Source organism: Lepisosteus oculatus, chromosome 10, assembly GCF_040954835.1.
Source record: "Lepisosteus oculatus isolate fLepOcu1 chromosome 10, fLepOcu1.hap2, whole genome shotgun sequence".
In the NCBI taxonomy this organism is placed as follows: Eukaryota; Metazoa; Chordata; class Actinopteri; order Semionotiformes; family Lepisosteidae; genus Lepisosteus; species Lepisosteus oculatus.
In genome coordinates, this window is record NC_090705.1 from 43254540 (window position 1) to 43278820 (window position 24281).

The 24281-nt window shown below is 36.6% G+C and overlaps 1 protein-coding gene across 8 annotated transcripts in view; it reads right to left on the reverse strand.

Annotated features, from left to right (window-relative positions):
* The window catches only part of cobl (cordon-bleu WH2 repeat protein), an 83645-nt gene extending 64230 nt beyond the window's left edge, over positions 1 to 19415 (reverse strand). For 2 of the 8 annotated variants that reach the window (XM_015357007.2, XM_015357010.2), the window contains exons 1-2: positions 19120 to 19414; positions 18374 to 18581 (exon numbers count right to left, since the gene is read on the reverse strand). In XM_015357007.2, the coding sequence (XP_015212493.2) occupies positions 18374 to 18414 (41 nt within the window). In that variant the 5' untranslated portion in view covers positions 18415 to 18581; positions 19120 to 19414. Of the gene's footprint in view, positions 1 to 2947; positions 3194 to 11465; positions 11638 to 18373; positions 18582 to 19119 lie in introns of those variants that run through there. The other 6 variants (XM_015357011.2, XM_069195258.1, XM_015357005.2 and 3 more) reach the window with 6 other exon arrangements.
* Positions 19416 to 24281: the final 4866 nt, after the last annotated feature.

The window sequence follows — 24281 nt, forward strand, 5'->3', positions numbered from 1 at the left end:
AAGATACACTGAACAGCTACAAACAGCATTGTCCAGAGAAAAAATGACAATACAAATTCTTGAACTGGAACAGTTAATGAAGCATGTATGGATGATTAAACATGTATCCAATTTTTTGCCCATTAAGTAAGAATGAGTGGAAATGCAAAAGTAATCTAAATACATTTGTAACGTTTAGTTGTATATAAAAAATAGGAATGTATCATTTTGACAGTACAGTATTTTTCTTGTTTTTTTTTCAATTCACATAATCAGATTAATATACAAAACTAGAAAAGTACTGTATAATTCTTACATAAACATTATTTGGTGAGCTACTTGTATCAACAAGACATTGGACTAAGTTGATCATGTTAGCTTTGTTTAGAAACTTTCACAAAAGGCTTTTTTATCACATCTAGTAAAACCTGAAAGTTAATAACAAAGATGATAACATTGCTCCCTTAAAGAATACTGAATATTATGGTGTTAACCGTGTTTTTATTACCTTTTTGCCAAAGGACTTTGTGAAAAGTGCTAAAACTATTCTGAATGTAATCCTGTATCCTGGAACTTCAATGTACAGGATCGCAAGAACATAGTGGAGTCCACTCTGGAGCACAGAGCTTTTCTGCTCTGATACAGAGGAGTTTTTCTACTGGCGACAACACATGGACTTCACGCTGTGGAAGTGCCCTGAATTGTTACACTCGCACTACAGGTACGTCCCTAGCAAGCAAAATTTGGAAAGCATCATCTGGGACTCAGCCTGGTTCTACTGACCCTTTACTCACAAGATTACAGCTCCTGGAAATATTACCCTGACTTGCTCACTCTTCTTGTCTAAAGCCATCTGGGAAAGCTGGCGTAGAATACTAGCATGTGGTGTCCCCCTCCTGGATACCAGTACACCAGCTCATAAGACCAGGGATGTGGAGGGCACTATCTCCAAATACAGTGTAAGTGGAACAGCAGCTCTGCAGTTCAGACTGTTGAGCACTACACACTTTCAGGAAGATGACTCCTTGAAACCATTGATAAGCAGTTAGGGGAGTGTTCAGAAGTACTGTATCATGAGGTCATTCCTTGTCTTAAGGACAAATGAGTTGCAAAATGTCTTGAATTCCCCTTGAAAACACATCGCTAATCCTTACCAATCTTGTACCATTTAATTTTTATCACATCATGATACTCATTTCTGTTACGGCAATATGCTTGGAAAGATATTAAATCTTTCCAAGCAGTCCCTAAGCAAGAATATTTAATCTCAAAAGAACAATGTCTGCTTTATTTCAGACTTCTGTTACTGATATGAATTAAAGCAATTTCTAAATGTTTAGGTGAGATTGTACAATACGCTCAGTAAACATTTCACAAAGATTGGTTTTACAGAAGCACACCAAATGATTATATCATAACTTCTACTGGTAATGAGAAGGTTTTAAACAGACCTTTTCTCTATATTTAATTTAAAGTCTTTTGGAAAAATATGTATTGGAAATTGCAGCACATCAAACTGTAACACACAGTGACAGTAAATACAAAGGAAAGAAAAGAAACAGTATTTAAAATTATTTTCCTTCAGATAAACTACTGTATATCTAAAACTATTATACGGACAGGATATAAAGAGCATAGACATTTCAAAACACTTAAATTTAGAATGGTGAAAAGTCTAAACAGAACATAATGCAAATAAAACAATGACGTTATTTAAAATAATGACTATGTTCTTAAAAGGAATGAATATCGTCTTCCACTGTAATTAAATTTATTTTGGTAAATAATGGAGAAAAAGCTTGGGAATACTGCCTTCTCCTTAGAGATCTCTTCAAAACAACAACAACAACAACAACCATAAAAAACTAATCCAGCAGCCCTCCTGAATTTCAGTTTGTCCTTCAGAGGTCCAATCTTCCATCACTGTGCCTGGTTATATTTGAGAAAGCTGGTCCAAAACACATCTGAATATTTTTAGGAACATTTAAAATTAAATAACTTTGTTTTTTTTTGTCTCTCCTTGACTCCAAGCCTATTGCTGATTACATTTGTTCCCATTTTTTTAAATGGCTGGGCCTTGAATGATGAGTAACAAGGAAACCAAAACTGCAGAATTTCTTTCATTAATCAGTGTACTGCATTCACCTAGCACAGCTCTAGCATGTCTCAGAAACTACATTGATAATTAATAACTTACCCTAAAAGATAATAGAGAATTAAACAAAGCTTTACCCTGGTACTTATTTATACAAAAGGTCTGAATATGGAATATTTATAATACTGAAACAATATTACATTTACAAGCAACAATCTTAAAATGTGCTACTACATGATTAATGATGTGTATTTACAGATACCTGTAGGTATTGATAAACTCTTTTTTGAGTTCTTCTAAAGCCTTAAAATGTAATTTCTATGTGTTTGAGTATTATGGTGAAAGACAAAAACCAAGCATTAAAGATAATCAAAGTAAAATGATTAAATGAAAAGTAATTAAGACATGCTAACAATATTGTCCAAGACTGTTTTTCTTATGTGCAGAGTTTAGGCTTTCAAAGCTTAAATTGAAAGGATTACTATATCTTTTTTTCACCGCAAAGTCAAATGTTTATCCAAAACGTGCATGTTTTTGGGGATCTCAGCATTTTCAAGAATCATAGTTTCACATAATGTACAGTGTTCACAGTGAAAATGTCCAGACTTGAAAAATAATCAGATTATCTGACACTTCACGAAATAACAAAAATATTTTTTATGAACTACATAAGACAAGGTATTATATTGACCTGAACTCATCATTAATCCTCACAGAGCTTTTTGACACCCATTTTTGCTATCCATTAAGCATATTTTTGTAGAAATACAATCAAGGTTAAAACCCTTTCCAATGCCCACCTACATCTACTGTATATCATATCTTAATCACAGTGTTATCAGAAACATGACAGTATGGTCGTTCTTCACCTACCTCGGAACACTTGCCTTCTGAGGATACATCTTAGGATTCTTTGGCTATCACAGTTAAAAAGATGACATTTTAGTCCATATACTATATACCACATTACTTATATTTTGTCCATATTTGAATTATATACTGTACAGATTAATTTGTATGATATAAAGATTAAACACCTCCAGCTTGACAGAAGAAAATGTATTTTAGAACCTAGCATTAAAGCAATTCTCAGATAGTCATGGACATCTGCTGTCTTTCTGTAAAACTTTCAAAGTGTCTAATAAACTGAGTAAGTCTAATGTGTAATGAAACGGGCCCTGCTGGAATGCAGTATGGAGTATAATGACATTCCAAAGGCCTTTGGACCTAAACTACTCTTGGTTACTTATTAATCACAAAAGGCCGATGCCCTAATCTTAGTACAGTATAAAAGGAAAAAGCTGCGATACATAATCATCTCTCATGAGTGTTGCTAGATAGATAGCAGTAACAAACTGTTAGCACAGCCACAGACTGCATTTCAACTTGATTTAATCATCAAAATAAAAGATCAGCTCTGGTCTTAGGAAACATTACATTCCTATAATTTCAATAATCAGTGAGATTTTGGACATCTACCATAAAGATTCTGTATTATTCTGAATAATATTTTAAATGATATAACATACAAACCTGACATTTTTTGGTAGGTTTGGGAATCTACAAAGTTTTTTTCAACTTGTAATGACTTTTCACAATTCTAAGCCCAGGAAAATTTATATAGATTAACTTTTTTACTTTTTCAGTGAAGATTAAGTCACTTTTACAACTAAAAGGAAAAATATATTTTTACAGAAAATGCCACAGTTGATTTATTTTCCATTAGCTCTTTCTAGAATATTTAATGTTAAGCAGATTTCCACTTGACACAATGTAGAATGTTCTGTGCAGATGAAAATAATTATTTTAATACACCCATTCTGAATTGAAATATTTATTAGATTTCCAAGTTAAATTTAAAATCAATGCACAAAAGTAAAACAACAATATACATTTTATGTCTCAAATAGGAAATGGTCCCTTCCTCACTACAGGAGAGTAAGAGAGCCTTATCTCTCAAAGTTGTACATCAGCCACAGACATACTTCAGTGTTGTATCACACTCATTCATTTACTATACAGGGAATAATGTCTAAGTATTGGTACTGTAAATCAACATTTAAAAAAAACTCCTGTACCTAGGAACTACAATTGTTCTTTACAATATTTCGATCATAAATGCAACTTTAAAATTTGTACTTTTGTTACAGCAGACTGCTACTAGATCGATGTGAAGCATTTAGTACATTCAGAAATCCAGGTTGTGGTTTAAACCTGTTGTTGTGTGAATGAGATTAAGAGATTAGACCTCATATGGGTTTCCCGCATTCTCTGACCTAAATACAGTACATCAATGCACCACAGCCATTCAGTTATAATTAATTAACATATGCACAGGACAATTCTCAGAGTTAGCACAAAAACTGCATTATTTGTTTTTATTCAGACAATGTTTCATACATATGTAATAATGTGATCTTCATAATACACATGATGATGATAGCATTACATGGGGACTAGCACTGATACTGCAGGCTCAGAGCCCCCTGAAGGCTGTAATTGGGTTTATGTGTCTCACAATGTGACACCTGACAAAGACGTGACAGCCAAAATGCAAAATTACAGTGAAATTGTAAATAATTAACTGGAATAAAAGAGATAAAATTGATCAAATCCATCCATCCCTTATGAAAAAACGGTGTCAAATCATATAAAATTATAGACTGCCAAATTGACTTTCTCAAAACCGACACCTTAATTTTAAAGTACGTTAGGAGAAAATATTTCCAGAAGGTCCCAGTGAACAAGCACTGATACCTGTTATTTCAAGTGAAACAGGTGCACTAAAGGATAACCTTTCGTAACTGCAGAGGCGTGAATGAAAGGGCCAAAAGGAATTCCTGACAAACGGCTGAGACAAGTGTATTGTGGATCAGTTATCAGGAAACAAACTTAGGCCTTAAAATGCCCATTACAGTTACAAGTGTTTTAAGAATTTAGCATGTTATGGAAACAAGTAAAACATTCTACATTTACATTTTGCAGTTTTGTGGATTCTAAAACTGATACAAAGGAAAAAAAAGTGTGAACTCATAAATGCACAGTACTAGCACAACCAAAATAATGCCAAATGGTAACTTATATTCTAAACAAATATGTTTAAATTTAGAAAACATTTTCAAATTAAATACAAACTGCATACATTTGACATAAATTGATCTTACAACAGAGCATTTGTTTTAAATACAACCATGATAATAAATTTTGCACCTGATTTGGTGTGTCTGATATGCCAGCATAAATTATCCAGCACAGTCTTACAGAGTGATTTGATAAGTCCACTCAAGTTCCTCCTTCAAGCAAACAAGGAGCCCTTTCTTTCATTTTAAAGTTCAGACTCAAGATCTGTTTTCAGCATTTCTTTTCTTGTATTTAAAAACAACAGGATTAAAAAGCAAATGTGATCAGGTTTGGGCAGTAAAAAAAAAAACATAATATTTTTTTTCATTTGAAATATCTCCCAAAGTTAGATTATGAATTTAATTAAAAATGAACATACACATCTCTTGCTTAACACAATTCAAAGTGGGATTCAAATTTTATTTGATCAGATTAACTTTAATAAATGGTAACAAGGATGAAAAGCAGCATTTTTCTTTTAATCACATAAAGCAGTAGTTTGCCAGACAGTGAGGAAATACTGAAAGGGCACAAAAGAAACAGCACAAAATAAAATATATATGAAGATACTGTTCCCCCCGTATGAGATGTGTGCAAAAAAGCATTTGGCTGTAATTTCAGTAGATCCCAATACCTTTCCATTTGTTCTTTTTAACTAGGGAGGTAGAATTGTAGCATTTACCTTTTCTAAGTATGTAATATAGTGACTATTTGGCTTTGCTCACATGCCTTTTCTGCTTAGCAACAGTATAAAAGGATAATTCAAGCATATCATTTGACTTTTTGATATTAATGCTGCAATCACAGAATGTCAAAGTTCATTTCACACCTTTTGTTTAGATACTTCCTTTTGTCTATATACTGTACAAGGTAAAATTGCTTCTTAAGAATAAAGTGGTCAATTACAAAGTAATGTTTGTAGAGAGAAAAACAGCTCCTAATGTGGAAATTTAGAATGAGCTTTCCTGAGTGGGCTTGTTGTATAAAACCCATCACAGTTGCCATCTCAGGGAGAAGCTGCTCTCGGATCTGTATGATTGTATCCTCCCAATCCGCATGAATAAAGGACTCTGCTGAACCACACCTAACCTGAGTGTTTTCTTCGACACCAGAAAAAAGAACTAAAGTTACAATGAGAGATGGACATCGAGTTCAACTGGGTTGGTAGGTAATTGATCCACCACGTTTCTTATAAAAAGTCAAGAGGGCACTGGCTTCTAACCCTTCTCTAAAAAGGTTGCTCCAAACTCACTGAAGAGCTGGCTGTAACCACATTGATATGAAGTTCTTTGTGTGATCCAAATTTAAACAAAACACAATGAATGAAATATACTGTAGTATTAATTAATACTGTAAACAGCAAGTATATTTCTGAGGATGATATTACAATCAGATTTAAATACAATTCGATAAAGCAGTCAGTAGGTAACTGATAAGCCAATTATTGATGATCAAAATAAATCAATAATGATCAATAACTAACATTAGCATGTAGAAAAAGTGGAAATGCATCAAGTGACAGAAAATATCGGTGACAGAAAGCAAAGTAATCTTACACAGGAAGGAATATACAGAAGTGAAACTAAGTTACTTATATTATTTTTAGAGGTATTATTTTTTAGTCAACATTAGAAATGAGACAGGACATGCATTTTAAAGGTAATGTAATCCGACAAAGAATCCAGGGCACCACAGAAATCTATCAAACTACTTAACAGCAATAAATACAGGAGTCACACTGGATTATGTACCATGTTCTAATTTATTCTGATTCAAAATGGCTTAAAGATATTCAAATATACATTTATTTTTATTGACTTGTTTAAAATAAAATAAAAAGCACAGATAAAAATATCTAAGAATAGACTACTTGAACTACATTAACTGAAGTGGTATGAAAACATAAATGTGCACCGACTCTGAGTCGGTCTCCTGTCTATATTTTCCACGCCTTTCAGTGAATGCTATCCCATCACAACATCATTGTGTTTCTACAGACTGATCAGAGTGCAGGGCTGTGCGGCCAAGAACAAGCATGTCTTTATATAGCTGTTGTGAGAGGGTTTTCTTTATCAGTTAAACAGGGATCCACTGATTTAACACTCTCATTTCAAAACTGCAGAGGGGCATAGAATTTTAAACTAAAAATAAATCATTGGACGCAATTTAATTGAGCAGAACTAGTCATAATGAAATAGAAACATATTCGTAAGGTAAATACAGCATACTGTATATAGACCTATGTTCAACAAACAACATGGGTAGGAAAACCATGATAATAAAGTTTTTATAATTCTATGTAGATACAGTTGAATTTTAGAAGTACTTGTTTATATCATTAAACACTGTGCAAAGTTTATATTTCAGTACAGGTAGCTCTGTATCTATGTGCTTTTAAGTTGTATGTTTTTGATTGACCTCACCTACAGTATAAGAATATACTGTATACTAAAGCTTATTTAAACCAATAAACTTATTAAACCAATTCTCACTTTATCACACTTTGGTACATCCTGCAACAGGCAGCTTGATGGATTGTTTAAGACAATACACTGTATGTTACACATTGCACATACGAATAAATAAAATCACTTCAGTGACACACAGGCAGTTAGGCAATCTTTTTCTCATCGTTCATCTCCCACAGTCTCAAACTCACTAAATTTGTTGTTATTGTCTTAGTCTGTTCCTAAAGTTTACATGTCATAAAACCATAAAAGAAAGCTACTGTGAGAAAAAAATCAATGCAAAGAATTTGTAAACATTATTAAACTTATTTTAAAAAGAAAAACAACATCTTGATACATACACTCAATAACACAGGACATTCACAACAAATGTGGAGCGTTTTGACCAGACAAAACTGTAAGATCATCTTCAAATGTCATTGATTCCTGATAATGCAGCTGCCATTTCAGGTCAAACTATAAAAACAGTGCACACTGCAACCCTACAGGCATCTTCTTATTGGAAAATGGATACTCTAATGCCAGTTAAGGCATTCTTTCTGCTTATATGTTCAACAAGGAAAAAAGTTCCTTACTACTTTGTTTTATGATGTAAGACACACCCAAATGCATTACACATTAAAAACATGTTGCTCTGTTCCAGAAGTACTTGTATTTAACATATACTGTACAGTACTGTCCAATGCTTGAAAACTGAGCTGGGCTGTTATTTTATATATCTCATTTTATGCTTACTTAATCCCAGCTGGAATGTTGTACTGTATGTTGGAAGATTTCAAACACAAAGCACTGCAGAAAATGAAACAATGCAAACAACTTTTTAGAGCAAGAGAAGTCTGAAATTGGATTTAATTCTGCCCTCAAATACTGTATTTTAAGATCCCCAAAGTGCACCTGAAATGGACCTGATGCTGTGGGCTTCTCAATCCCAAAACTAATGGGTAAAACGTTTCCTTTAACAGTTTCTCTGCATGCTGAACAAGACAGCAAGTGAAACTCTTTATCCATAGTTGGCACAGATCTGTGAGGACAACTAATGTGTCAGAGCCACTGGGAGAGTTATGGTGTTCACATAGCAACCTATATTTACACTGAAGAGCTTTTTCTTTCTATTTTGAAACAGCTGCAAATTTATGATTGAAGTTGCTTACAAAACCTGAATGACCCAGACGTATCCAGGGTTATTTGACTCCATGCAGGCATTTGTTTGCAGTTACTAGGCATGTGGCTTCCTAATTCAGCATCTGCCTGTGCTCTCGGGTTTCAAACCACTTGAGTGGAGAGCCCCACCCTTTCAAATATCCGAGAACATAATCAAATACCTACACTCTAACACGGCAATGTTAGGCTGGCCTGTCGCAGCCGAATGAAAATCAGGAGTTTAAAAAGTTAAGGCAGTAACCACCCAGGAGCACTACCATTCCGTCCGCCAGGGCAGAAGCTCAGAAGTGTGGGAGCGGAGTACCCTGTGGAGAGCTGGTCATGGGGGAGAGAGGTACTACAGCATCGCTGTTTATGGCTAAGTAATGAGGCAGAGAGCCCAGCTGTCTCCTTCATAGAGATAATCCCCAGTGGGAAAAGGTACCATAGCCAATCAAACCTCACCTGGGTGTCTCTGGGAGGCAGGGGGAACCAAGGGTCCAGTGAAATATCCTGCAAACTCATCACACACACACTGCCGCTTTAACCCAGAATCAAACCATCAAACCCAGGAACCTGGACTGGGGAGGCGGCAGTGCTAGATGCCATGCCACGGCCCAGAAGTGTGGGTAAGGCAGGAAAAACAGATACTCCTATTTACAACTAGAGCAAAAAAAAAATATATGTGTCAAAACAAAATGTACTGGCATTAAACCTGTTTCACATATGAACTGATGCAAAGCTTAGCAACTCTGAGATCTTTGTAAGAAGAGACGGATGTTGATGGACTGCTCTTGTATATCTTAGAACCATTTTTAATCTAATTCAGGGTCGCAGGAGAGCCAAAGCCCATCCTGTAAGCAGTGGGTCCAAGGCTGGGGACAGGCTGGACATCGCAGGGCACAGACAGAGGAACTTCATACAGGCGAGAGGAACTTCATATACTGTACAATTCAATTATTTAAGGTAACTTTTGTATTTGAAGTGATTTATCAGTGTGCACACTTTTTGCCCTGTCTCTGAAGAGGCTTTCTTCATCTCCAGCTATCTTGATGTAAGAAGAACCTTGTACTGTAGAAGACACTGTTGAAACTGCAAAGTCGAAGTGACTGTGATGACCACACCCATGACACATCACGCCGTAATACACAGAGATCTGCTTATCTTATTATTTTATTGATCCAGTCCAAAGGTGAGCATCTCTCCTCTCTCTGCTTAAGCCACTGTGTCAGAGGTTTACTTTCTACACATTTGTACAAATATTTTATAATAAATGTGTAAGGTACCACAGCCAAGGAGATTTAAACTGTTTATAATTTCTGTTTACTATGTCATAAAAAACAAAATAATAAACAAAAATGTATTATTTTTTAATACATATCTGCACAAAAGGTCATCTATCGTCTAATCTGAATATCGAACAAAGCTTATGACATAATAGTACAAACATTCTGGTATCAGAAGGCAGTCCAAAAGTAGGAAACAAAGAATACAAAGACTTCCCAAATAAGCTACATGGAAGTGTCCATTTTTAAACTATCTAAAACACAGTATATCTGGGAGACAAATTTCAAAGTTTCACAAGAAATCACATTTAGAAAAAATACACAAATACAGTAAGTAAATAAAACTGTTGCACCAACATATACTTTTTTTTAAGTCTTACTTTAAAGTCAATGCAGAAGCAAAATAACATACTGTATATGTGTCTCAGTCAAATATTAGAAAAATATAATTTTAATACATATTGTATAAGTGGGTGACTTACAAAACAACACTGAATCATGTAGAATAACCTGGCCCTGCGGTAATTTCTCTGGGGACTGATGAAATGGAAAACCAAGCAGAGTGAAATAACAATTAGCCTCAAGTGTAATCCCACAGTGAACACAGAAATTAAATACAGGTTCACAGGCAAAGAAAGCACATGGCTTTATTTGTTTCTGCAAGGGACATGATGCCTTATTTCCCAGGTGACCCGTTAAAATATTAAAACACATGACTCAAAAACATAGCGAACTGGTGAAGTAAGAAGAAGTGAGCAAGTTTCACCCTCAATAGCAATTATACAAAGAATTCAAACTTTAAAGACTCTGAAAATAAGTTTAAATTTGTAATCTATATTAACACCCTTGTACAGGTCAGAACTTAACACTGAGATGGAAAATGAATAAATAAATGTACAAAGACTTCTTGGAAAGCTATTTTGCCTTATTTCAATTTTTTTCAAATATCTCATTTTATTTAATGACCTTTAAGAGGGATTCAAATGTTACTAATTTAACACATTTGCACATTTTCCCACACAGCTGTAAACCACATAAACAAACAGAAAATGCAATAATTTACAGTACAGAAACAATGAGCTTCTGCAATCCTTATGAAAAGATGGTAAAACAAAGCAATAATGCAAACCTTTCTTTTCATAAAGATCTACTACATTGTAAAAAACAAACAAATTACAATCACAATGTGATTATATAGAAAGCATTTCATATTATGCATTTTTGTTTTGGTCTTGACTGAAACAATAAAGATCAGAGCACCTTTCTTCACGTAGGATTTGTTTCTTTACTTCAAGGTCCTGTTCAGTTATCTACAGGTAATACTGTAAAAACAAGCTTGAAATTACAAAGCCAAACCTAAAGTAAAACGATACTCACTTGCACAAGAAGAGTAATAATTTCTATGGTTTAATCACGCATCAACCCTACTATATACTTGATATCACATTGGCATCTCTACCGTTATCCTTCTCAAAATAAATCGAAAAAAGACCAGTGGTTTCAGGTAACAAATGCTTGCCAGTCTCAGCTTAAACTCTGTCCCTGAGGCTGTCTCTTTTCATCTACCCACTTCATACCGTAACAAGGCTACAGTCAACATCACCTGACAGCTGCAATCCAGGCTGAATAATCATGCTCACCCATTTCCAAGCGCAGAACTGGGAGATAAGGACTGTGCTTTCAATCCGCTATAAGTAAGAACCTTGTTTTAAGTGGGATGGTCAGTTGTTAAACACCAAAAACAGTTGTAATTACAAAATTATTAGTAAACTATTAGTTTCGTTTAAAAATTGAACCCATAACAAGGGTCCATATATCTAACAATAAAAGTATTGAACATGGTAAATTGACAATGATGGTTTTTAGATCCTTGCAAAACAACTAGTTATAAATCCTTGACAGACTCACTCCAGGTATAGAATAGCAAAACCTACAAGAATGTCGTTGCTAGTATCCCCAAATGTTAATCTAAGGGTTGGTATGAATAACAGTCAAGGCATCTTTATGTTATACTTTACTGACAAAGTTTAGAATTTCTGACAAACGCTTTAACTCAGGCTTCATTTAAATAATAATTAGAGAATATTTCACCCCTTGTACAATTAGTCTGATAGCTACATTCTAACCCAATAAGGCTCTTTTATTGCTGTTAAGACCAAAGACTAATGTACAAACTCTAACCACTGCAATTCCAAAGAATGGAGGCAGAACCACAGACACGAACATTTCTAAATTCTGTTACTTGTAAACCACAAAGTACAAGCATGTGCTCTTTCAAAGTGCAGTACCATAGTATGACTTACAGTATACCTTGCCTTTTCATTGTTATGACCAAGCATATTTGGTTCTCTTAAAATAACTTCCTTGAGAGGCATAAGCATAATTAATCACTAATTAGAAATTGAGTCAGTAGCAAAATCTGTGAAATTCATGTTGAATTACAGTTTATTTGATGGTACTGTATCAGTTCAGTTTTTTTAGATTGACAGTGTAGATCAGTCCTTCAAGCCCAGGAACTGGTACCTAGCTGCTCTTCTCTGGTACGAATCCAGAACGCAATGAGTATAGAAACCAAAAGTATATGCAGTATCTTAAATTCTTCTAGAGTTCTTACTAGCACACTGTACAATATTCTTATAGCTATTATGTGTTATTTGTTCCCCTGTACCATCAGTGTTTATTTTTTGTTGTGTGTGATCGTTTTTACGTGTTTGGTCTGTTTTTTTTGTCACCAGTACGCCCCCCCGACATTCAATAATGCGGGTACTGTCACGCCCTGTACACCTAGAGGGCGCTCTACTTCTGTCCTGTTCCTAGTTCCCTGTGATTATTCATGTCTTTCTGGTGTGTCTTGCTGTGTAGCCTATTTACTTCCTGTGTCTACTCTGCTCCTGCCTCAGCACTGAGGGTACGGATGTCCTGAGACCCACCTAGCACCAGGTCGCTCCTGTCTGTGGCCTGAGGGCATAGGTTTCTTATCGACATCGTCTGACCCCCGGAGCCTGGGCTAACCCCAGTGTTGCCACTTTTACCGCTATGCATTGGGTCTTTATTGCTCCCCTGGCCATTCCACAGCATGCCTTTCGGACATTCGTGACACTGCCTTGCACTCAATACTTCTAGGGTAGGTGAAAGATTGATGCAGCTCTTACAAAGAATAAGCACTGCCCTGAAACTGGATAGATGGACAATTCAGGCACACTAACATATTTTAAAAAATTGTGATATGGTATTAAGTTCTCTGAAACAAAAACACAGATATTTTTAATTCATCCATTGATGTGATAGACTGACTGTCCAACACTGCAATCTGCAATACATACAATATTTGCTTTAATTTTTATTTCATTTATATTTATTATTGCAGTTCTTCTCACAGAGAAATTTCAGTACAAATTTGAGAGTCTGAAATACTAATTGAAAAAACTACAAATACAAGTTGCATTTCACAGCATCCTGTCCAAGGTCTAACCTGCCTTGCACCCACTGCTTGCTGGGATAGACTCCAGCTAACCTACTGTATGACCCTGAATTGGAAGAAGCAGTTTGAAAATGGATGGGTGTAGTGAAAGTTGTTTCAATTTTCGGGTGACTGACAAAATATGCCCTGCTCAATACAATCCTATCCATTTTGAAATCTTATTTTTACTTTGTACTTGTTTTTTTATATGAATAAGTATAGGATTTGAAATCCTTTTTTCATTGTTTATAACCCATATTTAAGTATATTCATCTAGGTTACCGAACGCTCCGCTACTACTAATAACGAACTTCTAATTATACTGCAGCACATTCTGCACCACCCAACCTCCAGAGGAGGTCATCCAGAACAGCCACACCAGACACCACATCAGAGAGCAGGAAATTCAAGGCTCTTAGCCAGGACTCCAATCACTGCCCCAAACACACCCAGTAATGGCATTTTATGTATACTCATGGGCAGAACTGACATACTGTACTACGCTGATAATGTGAAAAGATGTAAGCAAATATAAATGCAAACTATTTTCAGTTTTGGGTTTCAGTAGTTTTCACCTTACAAAATAATCCACAGCACAGTGCACAGCATTTAACTACAGCAGCAGATTACAGTAAGAATATTTTACCGTAATAGAGAGGTACTGCATTAGAATTCATAAGAAAATCGAGGATGCCTCAGCGTCTGCAGCTTTAACTTCCTATCCTTTGATTTTCATATCATTGCAGCTTTGTAATCTAGTAACCTTACACTGCTTTATGTGCTTTGCCCTAAACTCAAAGTCTCAGATTTCACAAGCTGGTCACTGAGCTAGAAACAGAACTATTTCATTTCCTGCAAAGTAGCTGAGTTGTTGTGCCTCTTCAGAGATCAGTGCATTACAGTACATCTAGCTGAAAAACATTTTGAATAAGAGACTGCAAAAATATTTTTATTGCTAAAAATTAAAATAAATTATGGCTTTATGGTTAAATGTTTTAATAATGGCAATACATGGACAAAATATTGTTTGAATGAAACTTAATTCAAAACCTGTGTTCCAATGCTGTCCAATAACAAGAACATTCTAGATGCCCTTGATATAGATTCTGCTGAAATCAGGCATTAGATGTACTTATTGAAGCCTTTCACAGCATAAATGATAAAATACAGGAGAAAGCCATTTAAAGCCCTTTAGAATAGCAAGCAAAGCTTGTGTTTTACAATGCTGTTCAAAAGAGGCTTAGTTTGAATCTTTAAGAGGTACAGTGTACACACCCTCTGCAAGAGGACTGTTGTTACAGTTAAAGAGACTACAAAACTTCTGCCAAAAAAATAATTAAGTATGTTATTGAAATATGGACTGAAAGGTCAAATGACTACCCTATGGAAAAATGATAAATAATGCTTACAGTACATCGTATGAAAGTTACCAACTTTGCAATTTATCCTGCGACATATTTGCAAAAATAATGATCTAAGATGCAAAGTTAAAAAACTAAAAACTGGATCCATCTCTAGCACAGTAAAGCCATTAAAACTCTCCACAAACTTCTGCTCTCGCCTCCTTTGTTTCAGTGCCCTTCATGGCAAAAGGAAACATCAGAAGTGATGCAAAGATTTCTACTTGTGTCCCCATACAGTATAACAAACTACTAGCAATTGTCTGCTACTCTCAAGTCAATAAAGCACTGGCAACACCTTAATCTTAGCACCAAGAGCCAAATGATAACTGTGAAGTGTTCAAGATACTTTAATTTTTTTATATAAATGAGCATAAGGTATACAACAAACATCCCTTCATGAATAAAATGAAATAAATGTATGGTATCTACTGTACACTCATTAAAAACTAAAAGTGAAATATATGAAAGTGTTATCCAGATTTACACTAATACGTCAGTATCAGACCTCTAATTCAGTGTGGCTAACGTATCAAGACCAGATACAAGCATGTGCATTATGTCTGATCAGCAGCAGAGCCATATGCAGTTACACTGCAGTCATGATAAGACACTTGCCAAGATTAGCCAGGCATACTGTCCTCTGCAACAGTCACTTGAGATGCACTGGCTAAACTTGTATCAGTTTGTATAACTGCTCCGGCCTCAGCTTATGTAATCACTGTAAGAACCAAAACATGATACCAGAAACACTACAAGTGACTCCATATATTAGTTGGATGATAGTTCTGCAGAAGAAACTGTTTATTCAATGTATTTAACATTGCTAATTACTTTAACGAATGCCACTGTTGCAGAATAGCACAGGCGTATGGTTTAAGGAATGAAAAGCAACTGCTGGCTTAAAATAACTACCATAAATCAGAAGCTTAAGTAGTTACCATTCAGCTTCATTATGTAAAAGCCATCTCAGATATTCCTCAAGCATTCATCAAGTGGATTTAGGTTAGAAACAAATTTCTCACACACCAGGGGTGATTTTCCCAGAAGCCAGTTAACCCACCAGCATGTCTTTGGACAGTGGGAGGTAACCAGAGCACCTGGTGGAATCCCACATGAACACTGGGGACATAGAAACCCCACCCACCCCAGGATCTGAACCCAGGGCCCCCACGCTAAGAGGCAGTGATGTTAACCACTGCACCACTGTGCAGCACAAGTCTATTCAACACACCTATCAGATTTAGAGAGAAATGCCTGAATAGTTTTTCAGCAGCAATATTTGGAGGTTTCTCAGACAGGTTTCAATGAAGGCACTTGTTACAGAGCAAGTTTACGGATCTGAATCATTGCATATGGATGATGCCTGAAAAATCTGTTGCAAGACCATTTTTCAGGGCATGCTGTTTGACATTTTGAAGATGGCACTGGTAGTGAAGTGTCCATCTTAGTTTGCACAAGAATATCATTTTATAATATTCGAATTGTATTTATTCCAGGATGATAAATAAATATACATGAATAAATTAGTTTTGAATTGTTTAAAAAATGTTTTGAACATAAACACTTTAAAACAGTTTAGATTTGTGGCTGCTTTCCAATATTTTAAACGGTACCATTGTGATAAAATGTTATGGCTGCTGTTTATGCTGAGCTGCATTGAAGCAAATTTTTCAAACTAATCTATTGGTCTGGAAGAATCTGAACTTTTTTTTTCCAAATGCAGCTTAGACACCCATCCTGGTTGATGCAGAAGTCTTATTATTGTCCTGCAATATATCAGCAAGTGCCCAGGATGTCTGCCAGTTTTGAAGCTGATCTATCATGCATTGTTTAACCAAACACAGTCTGAATGTTTGGAAGATAATGGCACAAAAGACCAGTGGCAGTCTGGCGGACATCTTGGTTTGCTGTACCATACTTGAATTGCATTTTCCGCAGTCTGGACTTTGTTATTAACAGTAGTACTGTATGTGTACACCACTTCTTGATCGGAGCTGATGCTATGATTTTGTTATACTATGATGTTTCCCATACAGTATTTCACAAAGTATTTGATAGATACTAGTGTCGCTATCAAAGTTATTGGAGCAAATATTCAGGTGAAAAATGAGGCAGCTTTGGTTGTAGTCAAAATCAGCCTGATTTCAATTATATCACCCAAAGGAAGATTGCAGATGGGCAGGTCAGGCCTCGAATTTGGCTGACCGCTATCACAGCTTAATGTCTCAGGTGTCTCCACATGCCCACATACTGCATGTTGTTGTTGATTGGCTACCTGGTCTTAGAAGGCAATCAGTTTCAAAAGTGGGAAGAATAAAATAAATTGCAAATCATGACAATGGTTTCTATATCTTGGAGGTGTTACAGTCTAGAGAAAGCCTGATCACTGCTCTGCACACTATGCTGAATAAATTGAACATTGTTATTTAACAATTGTTTTGTTTAAACTATAAACTATGGACTAAGGCAATATTATAAAGCAACCGCTACAAACAGAATTTCAAAAATATCACAGAAAAGGCTTCACTACTACCCAATAATTCAATTCAGTAAAAGGCCACTATTTCAATCAACCCCACTGCCCCTTTAATCTATTTGCTTCATAAAAGACTTTGGTAATACAGCCTAGTACATGAAAACCAACTCACGTACTATTAGAAAAGGACTTATTAAAAAAAATATTCATTAAAAATGATCATCGCGTTAACAACAACAGCAACAACAACCACCCGAAACAAAGTACACCTGATTCTAGCCTTTTAGTGAGATGGACTTCCAACATTTGTTAATGCCATCAGCGCTTGCCAGATGGCAGATGCCATTTATCCGCGGTTCAAAATACACTTAAACTGATCTCCGTTTACAAGCCCAGCCCTTCAGCACAACAACAAAAGGCATCTTTGTTAGAGAAATGTGCGCGCTTGCGATTCCCAAGTCTGTGAAGTGTCCGTCTATTCTCGGCAAGTACACGCAGTCTATGAATGTAGTTATCGGAGCCCTGCTGTTTCTGTTGAAGTAATTCCTAGCCCAGTTATGTCTTTAGAAATTAAGTGCAACTATTAATATCCATACTGGCTCAGTGCAACCTTAAAAAACATATTTCTTTTTAAAGACTTGAAGGGTTCACAGCTGCTTTTTAGACTGTAGTTTACCATTAAGTTAACCCACCTGAGAAAAAAGAGTCAAAACGAGAAATGGCAGTCAAGTACACCGTCTTGTCTATAAATCTGTCACTTTTCAAGGATCAAAGCAAAAAAAAAATCTCCTTCCCCTCTAAATCAAAACAGATGGTATAGTATCAATGGCTTAAAAACACTAGGTACAGTATTTCTGTTATTTTTAATGCTGAATATAAAAAAAGCAACCCTGCACATATTGACATCTCTGTGGCCCAAGTAAAAAAATATGCATACAGTACTTACCCTGTCGGTGGTTTTGTGGATGTATTCGCTGTACTTTCCATCCTAAAGTCTGTACTGTAACAGGTACAGTTTCTCTTAATATCGATTTGCAAATTAAACGTACAGTACCACGGTATTTGTCTTCTGAGGCACGATGGTTTTCCTTCTAAATTAACATTGTAAACCAATTCAATGCGTAGGGATCCATGAGAAAGCGCACTTCTGCAAACTGGAAAAAAAAACTTTCCTTTAGAGATTTATGTTCTCATGGAAAACGAGCCACCGATTCAATAGCTGAGGGAGAAATACCTCGGACGGAGCGAACATACAGTAGGCTCGTCATAAGCAGGTATTTTAGTTGATTTTCAAGTTGCGTTGGCAATGACCAGATCGGCTCGCTTTACTGTACTAGTAAACTAAAATCCAAAAGGTGGCGTAGAGGTTCAAAACAACCTCAACAACTTTAGAATTTGAAATCCACGGGGGCTTGTCAAGGGCTTTGGCCGACTGTTACTTTTATCAATTATTATCCCAATGTCAACCGCAAGAAAAATTCATTTAACAAACGATGCGCAAGTACAGTGCACCGCTGCACAGTGCATACGAAAGTGACAGCTTGCTAGCAGGACTCTCGTCATTTGCAGGCGAAGTGTAGCCGCATAGTTACAGCGGTACACAAACAGCGACTGAAGTCAGCGCTCAAACTAATCCACAAAGGCAGCAGTTACATTGTGGTTTTGGTTTTGCTTTCCTGATCCAGTACTTACTTCGATTTACATCTGACGCAAATCCCCCCTTTCCTTGCTTATGTGCGGTTTCCAAAAATCCAGTTCCCCGTTTATAAATTGGACAAGAATCGCCTCTCCCCGTCTTTCTGCCGTCGCTCCACTTTTATCCCCCACTCGGCTCCGTCAGCACTCCCTGTCAATCACACAGGGAATTCATTACAGCAGGCTGGAGGTCCCGCTCTCCGGCCAAGCCGGGGCTGGGATTTCAGCGCTGTCACACGAGGGGTCGGGTGCTTGAGAAACACCTTTTTTAGGTGCTACGAGTGTACAGTCAAGAGTAGAATAGCTTTATTTCGCTATGTTTAGCTCTGGAGAAAAAATAAAGTGACTTGTATCACAAGTACCAGTATAGTCTAGGACAGCTCTGTGCTCTAATAGAAAACGTTAAAAAAACATATTTAGAAGTGAATTAATGTTCTAAAAAGTAGTAACAGCGCATAAACAAGTTGAAACCGACGTGTGCTCTTCTATTACATGTTGGAGTAATGCTATAACATGTATACGGGATTTCATTAAAAATATAATATTCACTGTTTTTAAAAGGCCGATCTCACTAAATATAATGATTTTCTTAGTAAAGAAATCTGAGAAGAAAAGATGGTTAGTAAGCAACACGTTTGTGAATGGTTGTTTCCCACCATTAATCCAGCTGAAACAAAGTTGTAGCGCCACCCTGTGGCTCAGAGGAGACTGCTACCGCGGTATCAATTGTTGCCGCTAAGAAACAGAAATCCGATTGGCTACCAAGTTATTCATCTCAAAAAGGAAAATAAGCCTCTATCTCTCTTCACACCGAACCTTAATGCTATCCAACAGGATATTTCTGACGTTTCTTTGTCACCGTGAACATGCACCTGTGACTAACAAGGGGGCTGTGAGGGTAACACTAGAGCATTAAGCATGAATGCCACAATGTCCCACTGGTAAGAAATCAAGCCTTTGTGTTATCGTTACGCAGATGGTTTCTTGTAATATCATTGTTTCAAAGCATCTGTATAAAGGCACTGGCAAAACGTTGTTTCTTTCCTTCTCTTTTACGCATGGATTAAACCTTTACACGTTCCTGTATAAAGGCACACTGTTAAAGTGTCAAGAAATTAGTTTCTTGACCTTCACATATGTGCTTTGGTACCACAAAAATGTATAGGTGCAGAATGATGTGAACTGCTTGTTTCCCGGGTGAGGGCCAGCTGTGCATGCATACGCACCAGGAAGCCCATGTGGCAACACCTGGCAACATCTGGCCCAGGACAACGTTGTCCACTGCTGCTCTGCTAGTAGTATTGTGGGGAAATAAATCCCAATAACTGATTTCAGGCTCCAGTGGGATGAGTTTGTGCTTTCTGTATTGGTTCAGGTGTAGGTGACTATAGAAGTGTCTCCAAGAATCTAGAGATAATGGGTAACACCTGGCTGATGTTAACATCTCCAGCTCCAAAACAAGGAGTCCAGGTTCAGTGATCAAAGTAATTGAGAGGTTGACTTTGTTTTACCTTAGATAATTAAGTTCTGGGTCAATCAAGAGTCCAAAAAGACACCTTTGGAGAGGATGGAGAAGCCAAGGAGGGAGGTAGAAAAGAAGAGACAGAAGACAGAAGGTGGGAGCTCCTATTTCCTAAGTCCAGATTGAATTTCAGTTTGGACCTAGTTAAGTTGCTATTCTGTGGTATTTCGGGAACTCTGATTTCCCTGCATTAAATCTCTCTGTAAACCTAGATGTCACCAAACGAATGGGAATCTATCTCCCTATTTAACAACCACTCACCAGGAGAGCCTGTTTTTAACCAAAGGACTCTTCACACAGGAAATTTTATGTGCATCCAATTAATGCCAACCAAAGAGGAATATACTGTACTGAAGTACTGGTTGTTTGGAGATTAAGGCCTATGATTGGCAAAATCATTTAAAAACTGAAACATCTTCCTTTTCATTTAACATACAGTATGTAGAATATAATTTATATTTTCACATTTATTTTAAAGAGAAAAAATACATTTCATCTTCATGATACAAAGACAAAGAGGTCTTAAAACTATTTACTCCTGCTTCTTCCATAAAGCCTGTTTAATTGGTTATTTTCTACTTTAAATAGTGTGTGGAATTACTTAAGCACCATTGTACTTGTATCTTAATTGTTTCATTGATGATGATACCATTGTTGTCACGGGTGACCCGCTGAGGAAATGGGAGGATGAACCCTATGCGGTACCTAAGGGGGCGAGGTGAGAGTCCAAGTCGAGATCGAGGTTCATAGAAATAGGTAGCAGAGCAGGTTTCCAATCCAGAATAGAGCAAGGCTGAAATCGTAATCGAAAAGGCAGTTCTGTGATCCAAAGGTGAAGGTCAATCAAGAAGGCTCCCAAATCCGAAGGGGCAAGGCAGGAGACGTAGCAAAGGTGAGTTCTGTGGTAGGCAACAAAGAGTGAGAAGGAAACAGAAAGTAACTAACTAAAATAACAACCAATACCAGGCAAAGAGCAGAGAGTTCAGAAGGGTTTAAGTACTGTGCGAGGAAGAAGGTGCGTTGATTGATGAAGTGTCGTGGTTGGCCGATTTGCAGGGGTGGTGTCATTTGGCAGAAGTGCTCAGGGCTGAGTGTAATTAGTAGAGGGCGTGACAATTGTGTCATATTGCCATTTAACACATCACATTATGAAGGTCTGTTAAAAAATATAAACAGATCCTCATCACTTACACAAAAGTAATACATTAAGCTTTGTTACTAGTGGACTGGCAATTAGGCCAATATCCCAACTGAAAATAACTAGTATTATTTTAAGTCCTAATTTTGACATGTCATGTAAAGAGTATTCTAAGAGTTTCATTTTTGTTCTTGTGCTAATTGTCCATTTTAATCCATCCTGTCCTGTTGAGATGCTGAGAATATAGTTAATACTTTTGAGACTTCTAGTCTGGATTACTGCTGTGTTTTTTTTATCTGATGTCAACTCCATTCTAGAAAATGAGTCAGATGTGAACATAGTTTTCCAGTGTAGCTGCCTGGCATTGAGCACCTGTGACGTTTTGATCTAAAAATTATTTTATTGACCCACGTCGTCATGAGTAATATGGCCCTTTGCACACTTAAAGGTCTATTTAGCTTCTGTATTTCATCATGTAGAGAATTTGCTTAAAATAATGTCATACTGAGGATCTGAAAACCTTTTACAGTTATGTCCTAAGATGCGGAATGTCCTTTTCCCCACATATAAATTGTGGACATGTGTCTACTTTACAAAACTGAAAAGCCATTTCTAAACATTTTTCATCTCAATTTTAAGATTAGATTGCGCATTATTTTATTTTATCTAATTTATTTGTTTTACTGTTCCCTCTTGTCTTTTCTTTTAATCATAATTTTAGGGTAAGGCACTTGGCAGTGTGTTTACCATACAGGGTGCGATTGAAAATTAAATTATCCCTGTTTCTACTGAAATTAGATCTGCTGTGGAACTTCATGAGGGTGAAGATATGAGTAATTTTGAGTTAATAAACTTTCAAGGGGAAAAATTGTTATACAGAAAGAAAAGGAAAACTATAATCGAAAGACTTAATTCAGAAGAGTAATTTTAGAACTCAGATCAATGACAGTCTTCAGCACTAAAACTTTTTTATCATAAACAGTTTTACAGGCATGCATAGGCTGCAAAGGAACAGGTAATGGGTTTATTCCATCCTGAAAAGAGAAGAAAGGAAACACAGCGTTTTGGCCGTGGAGCCTTCTTCAAGTGTGAGAAAGACAGGTTAGATGGCAAAATAGCACAAAAATTAAATAGCACAGGAGAACAAAAACAGGAAAAGTGGAGGAGGAGGGAGAGGGGACAGGCAGAGAGGCCACTCAGGAAGTGCAAAGTGGAGAGGGGTGGAGAAAGATGTGAAGTCAAACCTGGTTGAGAACAGAGAAGATTACACGAAAATAAGTCGGTCATTGAGAGAAGGGGGAAGGTGTGAACCCACTTTCAGGATGAGTTTAGTTTCTGTAGTATTTCTGCTGTACGAGTTGAGAAACCCATCTTTGAGAACAGAGACAGAGAGATCAGTGTGATCATGGCCATCTGAGATGAAATAAGAAATCTTTAATCTTCACAGCCCTGACATGTTCTCTGAAGCGGTCTCCTAGTCTCCTTCTGGTTTCCCCAACGTAGATAGCTGGGCATTTCTTGCCAGAGATACAGTAAATGAGGTTGCTGGAGATACAGGATGTCATCAGGGTGATCCGGAATTGACCTGAGGGGCCCTGAATGAGCATGTTGTTAGATATGTATTTGCAGGTGATGCAGCGAGTTCTGTTGCAGGGGAAGGTGCCAGGTGGGGATGATTGCCGAATGTGGTCAAGAGAGCTGTGAACAAGAACACGTTTTATAAATGTGTTGATAATACCTCCATTCAGAAAACCTACACAGTATACAGATTTCTTCAAGCATGGCGAAGTGTATTTCTATAGTTTGATCACTAGAGGGTAGTGTGGTTCTTTCAGTACAGCAAAGTTTGCTGTATATTATTGTACTGTACAGTATATTACCACACTACTGTATATTTATAAGTTTTAGGAAAATTATGTAAACAAACATTTAACATGCTATTCTTTTACTAATACCTTTAATACAGCAATGATGTTTGTTGTCACAAAGCAATATAGCTACACTGTCAGGATAAACAAATTAAAATGATAACAAGAATTAGTTTTATTTTGCATTCACGTGTTTTATGTTATGTGTATGTTTACATAGAACAACCTGGTAGTGTAGTCATACAGTATAACTGTAACTGCCGGCAATATACTGGTAGCAGCACAAATAGCAATAGAATCAATGTTTACTTTACAGATGTCAGGCTTGGGTTTCTGTAGTTCAATACTGTACCTCACTTTTAAGCAGTTGCTGGAAATATGATATACAGTATAGTTCAAGTAGGTAGCTGTTTCAGCATGCGTGGGCTGTAAAGTAACAAGTAAAGGTTTATTCCTGCTGAAAAGAGAAGAAAGGAAACAACGTTTTGGCTGTGGAGCCTTTTTCATGTACTGAACCCTTCTTCACCCGAAGATATTCAGGTGTTTTTCCTGTGGCATTCAGTCAGCATTTGATAGGTTTATTAATTTCATGTAGTCATTAATTTGATTAGGAGTGTAACATATGTTTATC